Source organism: Saimiri boliviensis, chromosome 5, assembly GCF_048565385.1.
Source record: "Saimiri boliviensis isolate mSaiBol1 chromosome 5, mSaiBol1.pri, whole genome shotgun sequence".
Taxonomy (NCBI): domain Eukaryota; kingdom Metazoa; phylum Chordata; class Mammalia; order Primates; family Cebidae; genus Saimiri; species Saimiri boliviensis.
The window spans coordinates 60,980,549-60,995,072 of NC_133453.1; the positions used below are offsets into that span (position 1 = coordinate 60,980,549).

At 38.2% G+C, this 14,524-nt stretch overlaps 1 protein-coding gene across 6 annotated transcripts in view; it reads left to right on the top strand.

Annotated features, from left to right (window-relative positions):
• Positions 1-14,524, top strand: part of CCDC141 (coiled-coil domain containing 141) — a 227,616-nt gene that overhangs the window by 84,083 nt on the left and 129,009 nt on the right. For all 6 annotated transcript variants that reach the window (XM_074399403.1, XM_074399405.1, XM_003921815.3 and 3 more), the window contains exon 6: positions 1,206-1,459. In XM_074399403.1, the coding sequence (XP_074255504.1) occupies positions 1,206-1,459 (254 nt within the window). The remainder of the gene's footprint in view (positions 1-1,205; positions 1,460-14,524) is intronic.

Below are 14,524 nucleotides of genomic sequence, written 5' to 3' on the forward strand. Positions count from 1 at the left end.
TAAGGCAAAGGGCCATTGTTGTAAGTGTGTTTATATGTGTGTGTGTGTACATATGCATGCGAGTGTGTGTGAGAAAGAGAGGACAGAAGAAAGAGAAAGAAAAAGTAAGAAAGAAAGCAAGAGATGTTATGTTTAGAAAAGATCTCTGTGGCTAAAGTTTGGAGAATTGATGGATGGACTGGAGAGAGGATGCAATTAAGAGAAGACTGCACATTTAGGCAACAGATGACACATTCCATGGTGAGGATGGAGAGAAGTAGACAGATGCCCGAGATAGCACGTAAAATCAACAGTTCTCGATGATGGCGGGATGTGGGGGAGGGATGTCATGGACAACTCCTTCGTTTCTGCATGATGGAGAGTGGACAGTTTCCCAGCTGCTCCTTCAGTTGATCCCCACATGTAGATGCTCCTCAGTGTGCTATTCTCAACTCTCTCCCTTGGCAGTTCTTCAATGTTTAGGCTTAACATCCCTGTTCTACAAGATGTTACTCAAAACTACAATGCTGTTTACTCCAGAGATGACATACTGTTGGCCCATTTAGCAGATATATATATGCTTCTTTATCTTGTGGTATTTTTTAAAATTAAAAATATGAATTATGAAAGATTTAAAAGTCAGAACTTTCACATAAAATATGCATTTGAAACTCTTTCAACAATTGGAAACTCCATCAACACTGGACCCATATTCCTCATGTCAGCAGTTGGTCAGTACTGAGTGACAGCTGACCCTTTTAGACTGAGAAGCATTTTCCACTTTGCAGTAGTCCCTGACGTCTGGGTACCTGGCCACCACATTCATTGAATTTTTGTTTGGTTACCCCAGGCACTAACCTTTAAACCTCAGCTTTAGTCCAGTCCCCTCAGAATGTAGAACACTTAAGCAGTATTATATCGCTGAAAACTGCAGCAATGTCAAAATCCCACATTTATTCTACTCTTTGTCATGAATCACATAATTGCTGAACAAAGCATCCCATCAGTTGGCAGTTAGCACTGTCACAACTGTTAGGCCAAGGTGTTTGACCAGCTTTTTCTTTGAAGTACTGTAGGCAGTTTCTGTTCACACATTTTAATTCCTTGAGCACAACTTGTTTTTTATTAACATAAAAGTTACATATATTTTAAATTATGAAGAATCTGAAGATTGGTGTATAAAAGCTTGCTAATATCATTCTTCTTTCTTTCTGATTTTCTTCTAGAACTCTTAGAACGGTCTTTAGCACTTTTAAACAAAAGTCAACAACTCACTGACTTCATAGAAAAATTCAAGTGTGAAGGACCTAATGTGAACCCCGAGTTGATTCAGGCGGCTCATAGCAGCTGTCTGAAGATTGACAGCCTTCTTGAACTTCTACAAGACAGAAGAAGGCAACTAGACAAGTACTTGAAGCAACAGTGGCAAGAATTGAGTCAGGTTCTGCAAATATGTCAGTGGGACCAACAAGAAAACCAGGTAACCCAAAGGGGTGTTGGTTGATGTAACAGCCTCAGCTAATTAGTTGTTACATGGATTACCCATTCTCTGGGGTAGTTTTTCAGGTTTCATGGTCAAATCCTTTGGTTTTTGGTCCAAAAGGCTTTCATCCAAACTACTATGTTGTTTTTCTCTGTAAGTAATATAAAAACAAATACATGCATTTTTTTCATTATACTATTGATTTTATAAATGAGAGAGAACACCTGTGGGTAGTTTTGAAAATGAATGTATTCTATTGTTGAATTCTTCCTTCCAGGTCACTACTTTTTAGACATGTGTCTTTAACATTTTGAAATGTTAATTGCAGTTTTCTTAAAAGTTGAAGAGGCATGATGCTGCTGAATTGTGCTAGATTGCTGCTTACATCAGTAAAAAGTCTGTCAGCTCAAAATAGAGATAATGTTCTTACAAAAGCAGTCTGATGCCAATCAGGAAATACGACCTTGGTCCATAGCTCCAGGATCAGTGGTCAGAGGGCTTTGGGGTTGATGAGTTTGCAGGCTCATTAGAGCTCATTACCCAGGCTGCAGGCATAGCTCTGATGGGTATTCAATGTGCTTGACATGCATTCCTTCTGGTATAATCACTTGATGGGAAAAGTGGGCAGAACTCCCTTTGCAAGCCCCCAACTCAAATAAGGGAGATATTTATCACAGCACTTCTGATTGTCTTAATTCCATGTTTAAATCTGTACAGATTACATAGTGGAAGGAATTTTTAGGGAGACATCATGGGGAGGGCGGTCTCCCGGCCTAGATACACAGGAAAGAAGACTTTTTGTATGTTTAATAATATCGCTCCATCCAAGCTGAAGAGACATTCATATAGTTGGAAGCACATATGAGTCCAGAAGAAACTGGTTCTTATTTCATGCTAGAAAAATGAGAGTTTAAATGATGATCAACTTTTCAACCAATACTTATTGAGTACCTACTATGTACCAGTTTCTATCATAAGTGCTGGGTATATACTAGACCACAAGACAGCATCTTTTTTCCTCTAGGAATGTTTCTTCTAATGCAGTGTTTCTCAGCTTTGGCACTATTGACATTTGGTGCCAGGTAATTTCTGGTTGTGGGAGGCTGTCCTGTCCAGCACACTCTAGGATGCTGAGTAGCATCGCTGGCCTCTGCCAACGAGATACCGATACAACATCCCCAGTTGCGACAAATCAAAAGTGTCTCTAGACATTGCCACATATCCCCTGGGGCACAAAATTACCCCCAGTTAAGAACCACTGTTCTAATGTGATGAGAAGGACTTATAATAAACAAATGATGAGTACGGTGATAAACCTGATGAGGAAATTAAGTAAGGTAATGAATTTTGACACATGTTGGTCAACTTTTTATCAAAGAAAGAATCAAAGAAGCCTCTCTGAGGAAGTGGAAGACAGCAGACATCCAAATGCAGGTGCCAGTCATATATCTTCCTGCTTGTACTTTGTTGCCATTCCCCTCTAGGTCACCATACACCTTCTAAGCTACCTTGTTTTTATCAGTTTTACCCTGACTGCTGCCCGCTCCTCCTGTCCGGATTCTGCTGTGCTACCTGCTGACCGTGCTCTAGCCATTAGATGCTCCCACATGCACTTTTACATGCTTTTTACCCAAAGCGCTGTCATCCAATGTAAAGATCTTTTCATGATGACTCTGGCACAACAAGACGGAAATTAATGCTCAGGACAGGAAACAAATTAAAGTTGTAAGACAACTGTTTCCAAAATTCTTTGTCCTTCTGAGGATGAGTGGGTCTATTGTAGCTCACTTGCTCCTGTCTGGCTCTCTCTGCCCTAATCCTGACTAGCCACTGTTCCCAGAGCTGCTATCCCCTTAAAGAAACCTTCCTCTTATCTCTTCGTGAAACCCTAAGCCCCTGTCTCTAGTGCTTCCGAGGATACATTACAAACTCCTCTTGCTTTATCATACAGAGAAGTATTTGTCTTTTAAACCTCAAAATCTTTTATCCAGATTAACACAGAGGTCTTCTCTCTCTCTCTCAAAAAAAAAAAAAAAAAAAAGGGCTCATCAAAGAGGCTTTCCAAACACAGAACAATTTCCCCAAGAATGAGAAAATAGCTACAGTAAGTTTTACTTATGTATTTTTAAGATAGTAATTTTGCCTTTCTTTCCCATGACTATGGCAATAATCATCCACTTGAATCCTCTGCAGTTAAAAAAAAAAAAAAGAATATCTTCTGAAAATTCAGAAGATTCAAAATGAACATTCTAACCTAGCCACATACTTAAAGGAAACCTAGATACCTTGCTAAACTGGGAAAACAGAAATATATTTGCTAATAAGTAAAGTAAAGTATAGCAGAAGGTTTATGACTTGGTAAGTTCTTTAACTTATGGGGTCTCATTTTTTTTAGAGGTGAGTGATTTGGGGAGGGGTGCTTTTTAAAAAATAAAGTTTATTTTTTAGAGCTCTTTTAGGTTCACAGATAAAAGTGAGAGAAAGGTACAGAGATTTCCGTGTGTTCCCTGTCCGCACACCGGCAGTTTCCATCTCTATCAGCATCCTCATCAGAATAACTTGTGAGGTGGGCAGATTGCTTGAACCCAGGAGTTCAAGACCAGCCTGGGTAACATGGCAAAACCCTGTATCTATAATAAATATATACACAAACATTAGCCAGGCATAGTGATATGCTCCTGTAGTCCCAGTTACTTGGGAGGCTGAGGTGGGATGGGTGGCTTGAGCCCAGGAGGTCAAAGCTGCAGTGAGCCAATATTACACCACAGCATTGCAGCCTGGTTGACAGAGTGAGACCCTCTGTCTCAAAAAAATTGAATAAAAATAAAGTTTAGGCTCTGAATCTTAAAACACTCATGTTACATTTTCTCTGGTTAGCAGCAGTGACAGCGTTTGCAGTAGTTAATTGATAAAGCTAAGTGTTGTCTCTTTGTGCTTGTAAGAGTACAGATCCTAGGGCCAGACTGTTGGCTGGGTTCAAATCCTGGCTTCACCACTTACTGGCTGAGTAACAGCAATTATTTAACCTCCCTGAAGCTCAGTTTTCTGTTAAAATATGAAAAATAATACCTACTACTATCTTAGTGTTAGCAGTTGTTACCGTCATGTCTGAAAAAGATAGTGAAGACCCAACATATTACATACTCTCCCACTCCTCGCCCCTCCAGTGTCATGCTCAGATGACGACTGGTCTCAGATTGAAGACCAGTTTTATTATTTGAGTTCACAGAGTGTGATAAAAGTCACTGTAATAATGTTAACAGCTACCCTTGTTTAATGGGCACTGAATTGATAGCTTAAAACAAAAAGTAGTATCTTTTTTCTGCTTGTGATTTAATAATGCTTCTTTGTTAAAATGTAGAGATCACCCTCCATGCAGATGATTGCTAGTAGAAATTTGACACACTGCCGCCTTCTAGACTTGTATCTGAGTATGTATGAGCATAGTCGCGGGCACACATGCATTTATTAAACAACTAAACAAATAAATGAAAATAAATTGAATTAGCCTATATATACTGTATTATAACCTCTTTTGGTTAAATTAAAAAAGACAAACATATTCTGTGTCAAAAGTAGAGCAATTAATTTTAATGAGTATGTAGTATTCTGCTATTTGAATATAACACAATTTAAACAGTATTTTATTGATGAGTAAATAGAGTTGCTTTGATTTCTTAATATTATAAACAATAATTAATACTTACTGTGTTGATAATTATATGAAGAAGGAATTAATGTAAAGTTTAGGTGTGTAAAAGCACAAATTATCTTACCTGAGTTTTGCAGTTTTTCTGAACTTCTGTTTATTATTATTATTGTTGTTATTATTTTTTGGAGACAGACTCACTCTGTCATCCAGACTGGAGTGCAGTGGTGCAATCTTGGCTTACTGCAACCTCAACCTCCTGGGTTCAAGCAATTCTTGTGCCTCAGCCCCCTGAGTAGCTGAGACTACAGATGGACACCACCACACTGGCTTTTTTTTTTTTTTTTTGTATTTGAGTAGAGACGGGGTTTCACCATGTTGCCCAGGCTGGTTTCGAACTCCTGGGCTCAAGTGATCTGCTGGTCTCCGCATCCCAAAGTGCTGGGATTACAGGCATGAGCTACTCACTGTGCCCAGCCTGAATTTCTATTTTAAAGTGTTGTTGTTCTATTTTAAAGTGTTGTTGATGGTACAGTGGTGAAGAATTGCAGCAGGGACACTAAGCTGAGTGTCAGTCAGTTAGTAATTTGGGTTTTATAGTTATGTTCCTGAATGATCTACCTGATAATTCTGGAACACATGGAACCACATTTTATTGGAGGGCAAAGTTTTTTCTTTTTCTTTTTTGTCAGTTCTGTCTTATTTTAAGGGAACACAGGAGCTATCATACTTTATATTAATGAAATATCAGCTTTGTCAATATTTTTAACCACTTAAGAGAAAGGGAAATTAAATAGAGAATTAGAACAAAGATTACTGGTGAATAATAATGTGGATGTCTGACTATGTGATGTGTCTTCTCCCATAAGGGCCGTTTAAAAGATACATTTAGTGCTTCTCTCTTTCTAAGTACTGTGGCATAATGCTTTTAATAGTTCAGCCACTTCTCCTTTGGAAAAGAAATTAAGTGACCAGCATGATGGGGACTTAGGATTTACATCAATTGCAGGAAAACAGTAAATGAAAGCCACATTCTTTCCTATCTTAATTGGGATGTGATAGCCTCATAAAGACAATTACAGCATGTTCTTTCATCATTGTTTTTCAGATGTAAAAATGCGCGCTTGTCTTACATTTAAAGATAAGCAGCTGACCTTTCTTTTCAGCTCCAGCAGCATCTCATTTTGCAGATAATCTGCTTCATTAATGAAAATCAGAAGCAGCTTGAAGTATTTCTTGCATAATTAATTATCTTGGCAAGAAGATTTATGAATGCAATTTTTCTCAATTGCTCCAATCAGGCATAAGTGAGACAAACAAATATATTAAAGCTAAGTTATTCATGGTCTCTGTGTACAAGACAGTGTCAAGGGCGTCTAGGGGAATTAAGACGTAAGGGTAGACAATCTCTTTTTGCTATCCAGATCACATATAAAGTATACATCTTTAGGGGCAGGAAAGATAATAGAATTCACATCAGAAGGTTTTTGTGGCTTTATAATTTGAGTAAAATGTGTATCATAATCATGCAGTATATCCTTTGTCAGTGGGCAATTAAAATATCAGAGATGACATATATGATCATAGCCTCTGGGCACCAATCTTTTGTCTGGGGGGCATTTGTAAAACTATGCACCCATACAGGAACATGTGAGCATATTCTCTTGTATAACTCGGATTTAGAATTTGAATGATTAAACAGCTTAAATGCATAATTTTAAAAGTCCTTCTCTGGAAGTTCCTTGACTTACCTAAGCTTCTTATCTATTGCTTGGGAAATTTTGAAATGGGGATACTAAATCTATCATTAAGAGATTTTGTGAGAATTAAATGAGAAAGTTGAGTGAAAATACTTTGAAACATTTATATAAAAAAAATGTCAGTCCTGGTCCCATGATTATGATGACACATGATGAGCCTCTTCAGTTGCATTCTTGAGTGTATCTTTCATATTCCAAGAGGTGGTATTCCTGGATAAACAGTGTTATTCTCAAAAGTGGAATTTGGGTGTTGATGGAATGCAAACATGTTTTAAGGCTCATGATGCATCTTGTCAAATTACCCTCACAAAGGTTGTTCAAATTTGACTCCAACTAGCATTATATGTGAGCACTAGTTCCCACCACACTGGTCAATGTTGAACATTACCTTTAATTTCATGTTTGCAAATCTGGTCTTGTTATTTAACTTAGTATTTCTTAAATCTCTAGAGATCGCATTAAAAATACATCTATTTATAATGCGTTTGCACTCTCAGTAAATATGAGCTGCTGTCTCAAAACAAAAAAAATAATAATGTTCTTCTCTGAAGGCAGCTTTCATACATTGGTTGGGATAAGGCCAAAATAAGGGTTGCCTTATTTCGGTGACACTGGTATCAAACAGTTGGGTCAGTAACAGGTATAAATGACTGTCTAACTGTGTCATCACGGAATTTTGTTTTGGTATATAGGATGTCTCTAGAATTCTCTCTAGGGCACACCAGCAGTAAATGCAAAGGATCTTGATAGTATTTGTAGAAGCAGCATGTAATTTTGAAAGAAAAAGAAACCTCTTCTAACTGGAATATGTGCTAATGACTGTTGCTTCCAATGACACTGCAGTTCAAAGACAGAAACAGGGACTCTGGTGCAGATGGTATGGATAGAAATCCTAGCTTTTATATTTACTAGGTATGTGGTTTTGGACCAGTTACTTGGCCTCTGTGCCTCAGTGTCCTTTTCTGTAAAATGGGGATAATAACAGTATCTACCTATAGATTTATTGTAAAAATAAAAAATATTATGTGTTTTAAAATGCTTTGAGCACAGCTTGGCATATTATAAGTGCTCAATAAATTTCAGATGTTGACCATGTCACTACATACTTTGGTGGTCACTTTCTGAGCTTTACTGGATGGTCACTAGCATACAAAATCAGGCATATTGGCCACATCCCACACCAATTCCATAAACCACTAGATGTTCTCATATGAACAGGGCGTAAATGCCATTTCATGGCTTTATATCCAGTCTAGTTTACTCAAAAGGTTAGCTTTAGCTGCAAGATAGAGTTAAAAGCTAATTTACCCCTCCTTAACTTTCTCCATCCTCTAGCTATTTCTTTAGGTCACTTATACTTATTATAGTTGATTACATTTTCATTAAATTGGGTCACTCCTGTATACTGTTCAGTTGAGCTGATGGCTTAGCAACATTTTGATTATTGAAGGCGCCTAGTTGGTTGGCATGGGGGATGGAGACATATACTGTGACCACATTCACCCTCAGAAGTGATATGGTGTGGGCTCCCTGGGAAAGGCTCTGTGGTTGCTTCTAACCCTCATGCCCCTTGTATGACAAAATTAGCTGCTGCTGCCTGAGCTACCTGCTAAGCCCTGGGGCTGCCTGTGTGCCTCCTTTTACCTCTCTGAGCTCTTTTTCTTCCCTACCCCTGGTGTTTGCCCCTGGTGATTGTGGCTTTCCTTTTTTTCTTCCTCCGTCCCAAATTAGCCAGAGAGTCTAAATCATTTTCTCCTCTTCCCTCATTCTTACGATCCATTCCCCAAAGACAAGCCAAATGTATGAATTAATTTTAATGAAATTTGTAGGGAGACTCTTAAGCAAACAATAAATGGCACACTTTAAAAAGATTAAGACTTCCTTTAAAATTTACCAGTTGTTTATACTGTTTATAACAGTTTCTGATTCATGGTTTTTCCCAACAACCAGAGGTTCAGGCCAAAACTTTGGTAGGAACTCCATTAAGCTGCATGACCTAGGAACTGGGAAGGTAAAATGAAAATGTCAATCTTTGGTCCCACTCCTAAGTAGCTTTGTACTGTCTGTCTGTCGGTCTGTCTCTCATTCTCTTTATCTCACATTGCAAATATAATTGGCTGCAGATCACTTAGAGTGGAACTTGAAGTGATATTGAGAAAATCATGCCTTCGATATCTTTGGCAGGGATACACATTGCCAAGACACTGGGTGGGGCTCTCTTTCCTCTCCTGAAAGACAATTTCTTTCCACTACTGTGGCAGTTCCTTTCAATGAGTCGGAGGTGATACTAGAAATAAAATTTGTCCAGAGACTTCCACTGTGCTGATTTTGTCCATTGGACTAAATAACTTTCCATTTATTAAGCAGCTGGAAGTAAAGAGCCTACCTAAACACAAATAATTGTTGTGGGCAATGTTAAGAAGGGAAGTCCTTTGTGCCATTCTTTTCTTGAAATATAGATGTGAGAAGAGAAATCTGTTAGTACAAGTCAGAATAGTTAAATATATAAATTATAATTCTAGATAGTAAAAAGGATTCTATGTAAAGCTGTTCATAAAGTAACAAGTTTTGCCTTAAAATAATAGATTTTCACTTTCCTACTGCCCATCAACAGAGAATACTGGGATTTGATACTGGAATTTGTTGAGGAGACACTGCCTTCCAGTTGATTTCAGTAATTCACAAAGGGCTCCCAAATTCTGCAAAAGAAAATTGTGAGCACTGTCCTCCTGGAATCTCTAAGTCCAAATAGTAACAGGCCAATAACTAGATCAGTTCCAGAATACATCTAAAAATAGAAACCTGATCCACGTTGCTGACAGTAATTACTTCTTCCTCCCCTACTCCCAAGTCTGCAGGTACAAACATCAGCAACACAGCTTCAGCATCTCTTCCAATGTGCATTAGAATCACCTAGTGGATCAAGTGGATATTTCAAGTGTGGTTATTGCTAGTTCTGTCCAGAGCTCGTTTGACTTGTATTGTCTGATACCAAACAAAGACAACTGGTTCCCCTATTGAAAAGAAAGAGAAAGAAAGAAAGAGAGAGAGAGAGAGAGAAAGAAAAGAAAGAAAGAAAGAAAGAAAGAAAGAGAGAGAGAGAAAGAAAAAGCCCTATGGAAACATGCCTTCAGAATCGAAGAAGGCATTAGAACTGTCACCTGTGACCATCAACTACAATTGAAAACATTTCTGTATATGTGTGTATTTTTGGTAATTGCAAGACAGACTGTCAAAAAGTCTGGGGTTAAAGAAGATAAATAACTGATGCCTTTTTCCTTTATCAGTTTTTTGTCCTTAATAGAACCTGGTTATTCAGCAAGTTGTGCACATGAAAAAGAAAATGAAAGTAATTTGATGAGATTTACATCTCCCCTGAAGCATTTCTGTTAAGGTGGTTTGAATTGCTATTGCTAGCTCACCTCCTCCAGCATCTTTGAAATAAAGATTAAAAAGATCTGATTTCAGATTGTAGAACAAAATGCAGAAAAGTCAACTGCAGTGGTTTATGGCATTCTGACGCATTGCTTTGGGCTGCAGCAGAAGTTCACCTTCTTGCCACCTGAGTTGTTTATCCTTGACCATCAGAGAGCATTTTCTACAGCTTGCACGCCCCATCTTTCAGTCCCGTCCTGGGAACTGAAGTTCTCAGTCTACTCTTGCTGTCACCACTTTCCACAGCTGGCTTCTTCCTCTCAGGGACTCCTTTTGACAGCCCTAACCCACACATCCATTCTCCTCTCTAATGAAATATTTTCACTGAGTCCCTATGATTGTCCGCAGGACCTATTTCTGTGTTAAAACTGGGTTCTACAACCATAGCTTTGCCTTTTGGTTTTTATTTTAAGGACATTCATAAACATAGCTTAGTAAGAACTACTGCTCTTCTCCAGAATCCTTTATCTCTGTAGATTATATATATATATATATATATATATATATATATATATATATAGTGAGCAGGGAAAATATTGCGTAGTATATATTCTGACACTGGCATTTCTACCCCTACCTATAAGAATTTCCCCATATTGGTTGTGTGACCTTAGGTGGTAAGTTATTAAACTGTCTATTGAACTGTTACCTCATCTGTTGAAAAGGCAAATGGCTTTATCAGAGGAGAGGTGCAAAGGGTGGTTGAGGTTGTGTTGTAACCTGCCTAAAGTGCTACCTAATACTTTCTTGGAAGACTGGTTCACCTCTTTTACTTTCTTCATTCCTATCTATCAGCAGGGGTCCAAAGTGGGACTTCCAACAAGCAAAAAGGAATCTTTCTTTGCTCAAGGCTAAATACCTTCAGTAGGTATATACCTGCTGAAGGTATTTAGCCCAACCTCTGCTCTTCCAACCTTCCCACTCTTTTGGTACATCCCTGTATCAACTTTCCTCATGCATCTTCAGTGATGAACAAGACATGCAAAGAAATCCATTTCTCACATAAAGAAAAAAAAAATGTGGGGAAGAGCCCCTTTGTTACATCTGCTTTCCCAAAAGGTATTACCTTTTACTCAGCCAATGAATGTAGCCAGTGTCTTAATTCATTTTGCACTGCTACAAAGGAACACCTGAAACTGGGTAATTTATAAATACAAAAGGGTTATTTGGCTCATGATTCTGCTGGCTGAAAGACTGGGCATCTGTTGAAAGCTTCAGGCTGCTTCCACCCGTGGTGGAAGGTGAAGGGGAGCTTGCAAGTACAGAGATCACATGGCAAGAAAGGAAGCAAGACAACGTGTGGAGACCCCAGGCTCTTTTTAACAACCAGGTCTGCTGGGAACTAATAAAAGAAGGACTTACCCCCAGCCCCCACCCAGGGAGGGCATTAATCTATTATTCATGAGGGGTCCACCCCCATGATCCAAACACTTTCCATTAGATCCCATCTCCAACTCTGGGGATCAGATTTCAACATGGGGTTTAGAGGGGACAAACATCAAAACTGTAGCAGCCAATAAAAGTTTTTGAAAGTGTCTCTGGTTTTTAACTTCCTCATCCCCTACTTAGATGTTCATAAATGCTTACCAACTGATATCTTACACCATTCTTCTCCTGACTCCACTTTTTAAAATATCCTTAATTAAAGCTCAGTCCTTAAGTCTACATTTAACAAATAAAGACAGTCCAAATATATTTTAATTGGAGAACCATCCAATAATAATATAATACAAACTATTGATGTGGTTTTAAATTTTCTAGTAGTCATATTTTAAAAGTAAAAAAGAAATTAAGAAGTAAAAAGCCACATAAAAAGGTGAAAAGCTATACTATTTTTAAATTAATCCAACATATCTGAAATGTTTTTTCAATAAGTAATCAATACTAACTTTTTTTTTTTTAATTGAGACAGGGTCTCACTCCTGTTGCCCAGGCTGGAGTGCAATGACATGATCTTGGCTCACTGCAGCCTTGACTTCACAGGCTCAGGTGATCCTTTTGCCTCAGCCTCTCTGGATAGCTGGGATTACAGGCGTATGCCACCAGACCCAGCTAATTTTTTAGTAGAGACTGAGTTTTGCCATGTTGTCCAGGGTGGTCCCAAACTCTTGAGCTCAAGCGATCCACCTACTTCAGCTTCCTAAAGTGCTAGGTTTACAGGCATGAGCCATTATACTCATACTAATATTTCTTTGTGAGATATTTTTATTATATTTTATGCTAAGTCTGAAATCTGCTGTGTACTTTACACATGGAGCATGTCTCAATTGGGACTAGTCACTTTCCAAGTACTAGATAGCTATGTATAATTACTGGCTACTGTATTGGACAGTACCGATTTTCCTGCCACCCCACCTTTACTTTCAAGGCAGCTCTTGGTTTTCATTGAACATTCCTAATGGCTTCCTCTCTGCATCTTTGCTGACCTTCCTTTTTCTCCGTCTCTTGTCACTCTGTGATAGATGCCACTCTATCACTCCACACTCACACAATCTACCTCACTCCTTCTCTGCTGAGTTCTACCTCCTCTGGGTATCAAGTACCTAGAATGCCCTATCAAATTGATGGGATGACCATGATCATGTTGCTCAGATGAAACTGAAACGTAGGAACTGGGAAGAAAGGAAAAATGTTCTAATTGACCCTTTTAATCCATCAGTGCCCAGAACCAATTTCCAGTGTATACTTTGAATATTTTTTGTTTTCTTTCCTTCGCATATCTCCTCAGCTTGTGGCTCATGTTTTCATTGTTTTGCAGGGATCATGTTCTACAGAAATGTCCTGGCGCATCATTTACTGTACTTATCATTCTGGCGTCTGGACAGCAGCTGATATAATTTAAAAGCTTATAAAAAGTGCACTTAGAATATCTATGCAGCTGTCTGCAGTAGCTACTCACTGGGCACAATGACGGATTTACTGGGTGACAGAATATTATGGTTGACATGCTCCTGGTTATTTAGGGTGTCTTATTTTATACCAGAAGGACTCTGAGAGCCTATTTTGTGTGCATCCCACAGCATACATGGTAAATCTGATCTAAGTCTGTTCCTGTGTGTGAATATCTCATAATGAGATGTAACACCCTCATGATGATCTACTTCTGAATTTTATGCCAACTTGTTTTTATGTTTCTTTCCAGGTTGTATCTGGTAGTAAAAGTCTGTAGATCTAGACAGTCAGCATGGTTTAACAGGCAGGAGCATGAACAACATACACTGAACATTATTGTAGTTCTTTAACTACATTATCCTAAAGGGAATAGTATTGTCTTACAAGAATGGTCTCTTTGGGGAATTGAAATAGTATGTGCCAAATCTAGGAGATGAGGTCAGTAGATACCATTTAAAAATCAAAACAACTCACTCTTTCACAGCTTTCATCATGCTGGCATTTGTTAGATGACAAGTCTTTGACTCATAAAGTTTAATAAGATTATCTGAGGGTTCAGGCTTCTCACCTGTTTTTAGAGATTAGCAAACACCTGTTTGTACCCATTTTTCATCCACTGTGATTCTATATTAATTGTCCCTGTTAAATCATTCTTGAGATGTCAAGTCCCTCCCACTTTAGCTAAGAGTAAATAAAACTCACTTTCATTTAATAAAATAAATGATCTCTGGAAATTAGTTATATTTGTGATCCACTTCTAGGAAACCCTTAAATCAGTGCTCTAGTTGTGTTTTTATAGGGGATCACTGAATTTTGGGGAGAAAATTATTTTGCTTTTCAAAATAAAATAATAAATGTTAAGCTGTTGATAAAATACTCTCTCTGTTTTAATAGGCACATTGTAAGTGGCATCTAGCTTTAACTGGATACCAGAAAAACAGACTGTGTCTTCAAATAATTGTAAATAAATAAGCACAATACTTATATATCATGAGGACTAACTAGATAATATGTGTATTGTATTGTGCATAGATTACCAAATATTCGGAAGAAAATGAGATAGATGTCACATGGAAACTGCTACAAGGCCACCAGCATTCTTTTCTTTGCTCTAATGATAGACTAAAATGATGGTTAGTAAAGACATTTCCAGTTAGCAGAAAGCTGGAGAAATGCTTCCACCCTGTTTTTTAACTGCCCAATTCCATGCTGGAAAATACTAAGAGTTGGTGCAGACCTTTTGATCCCATAGCCAGCTTTGTGATATCAGCCCTATAAATGATGTGCCCTATTCTAGGCGAGCCCTTAACTCTGACGTATGTGTGT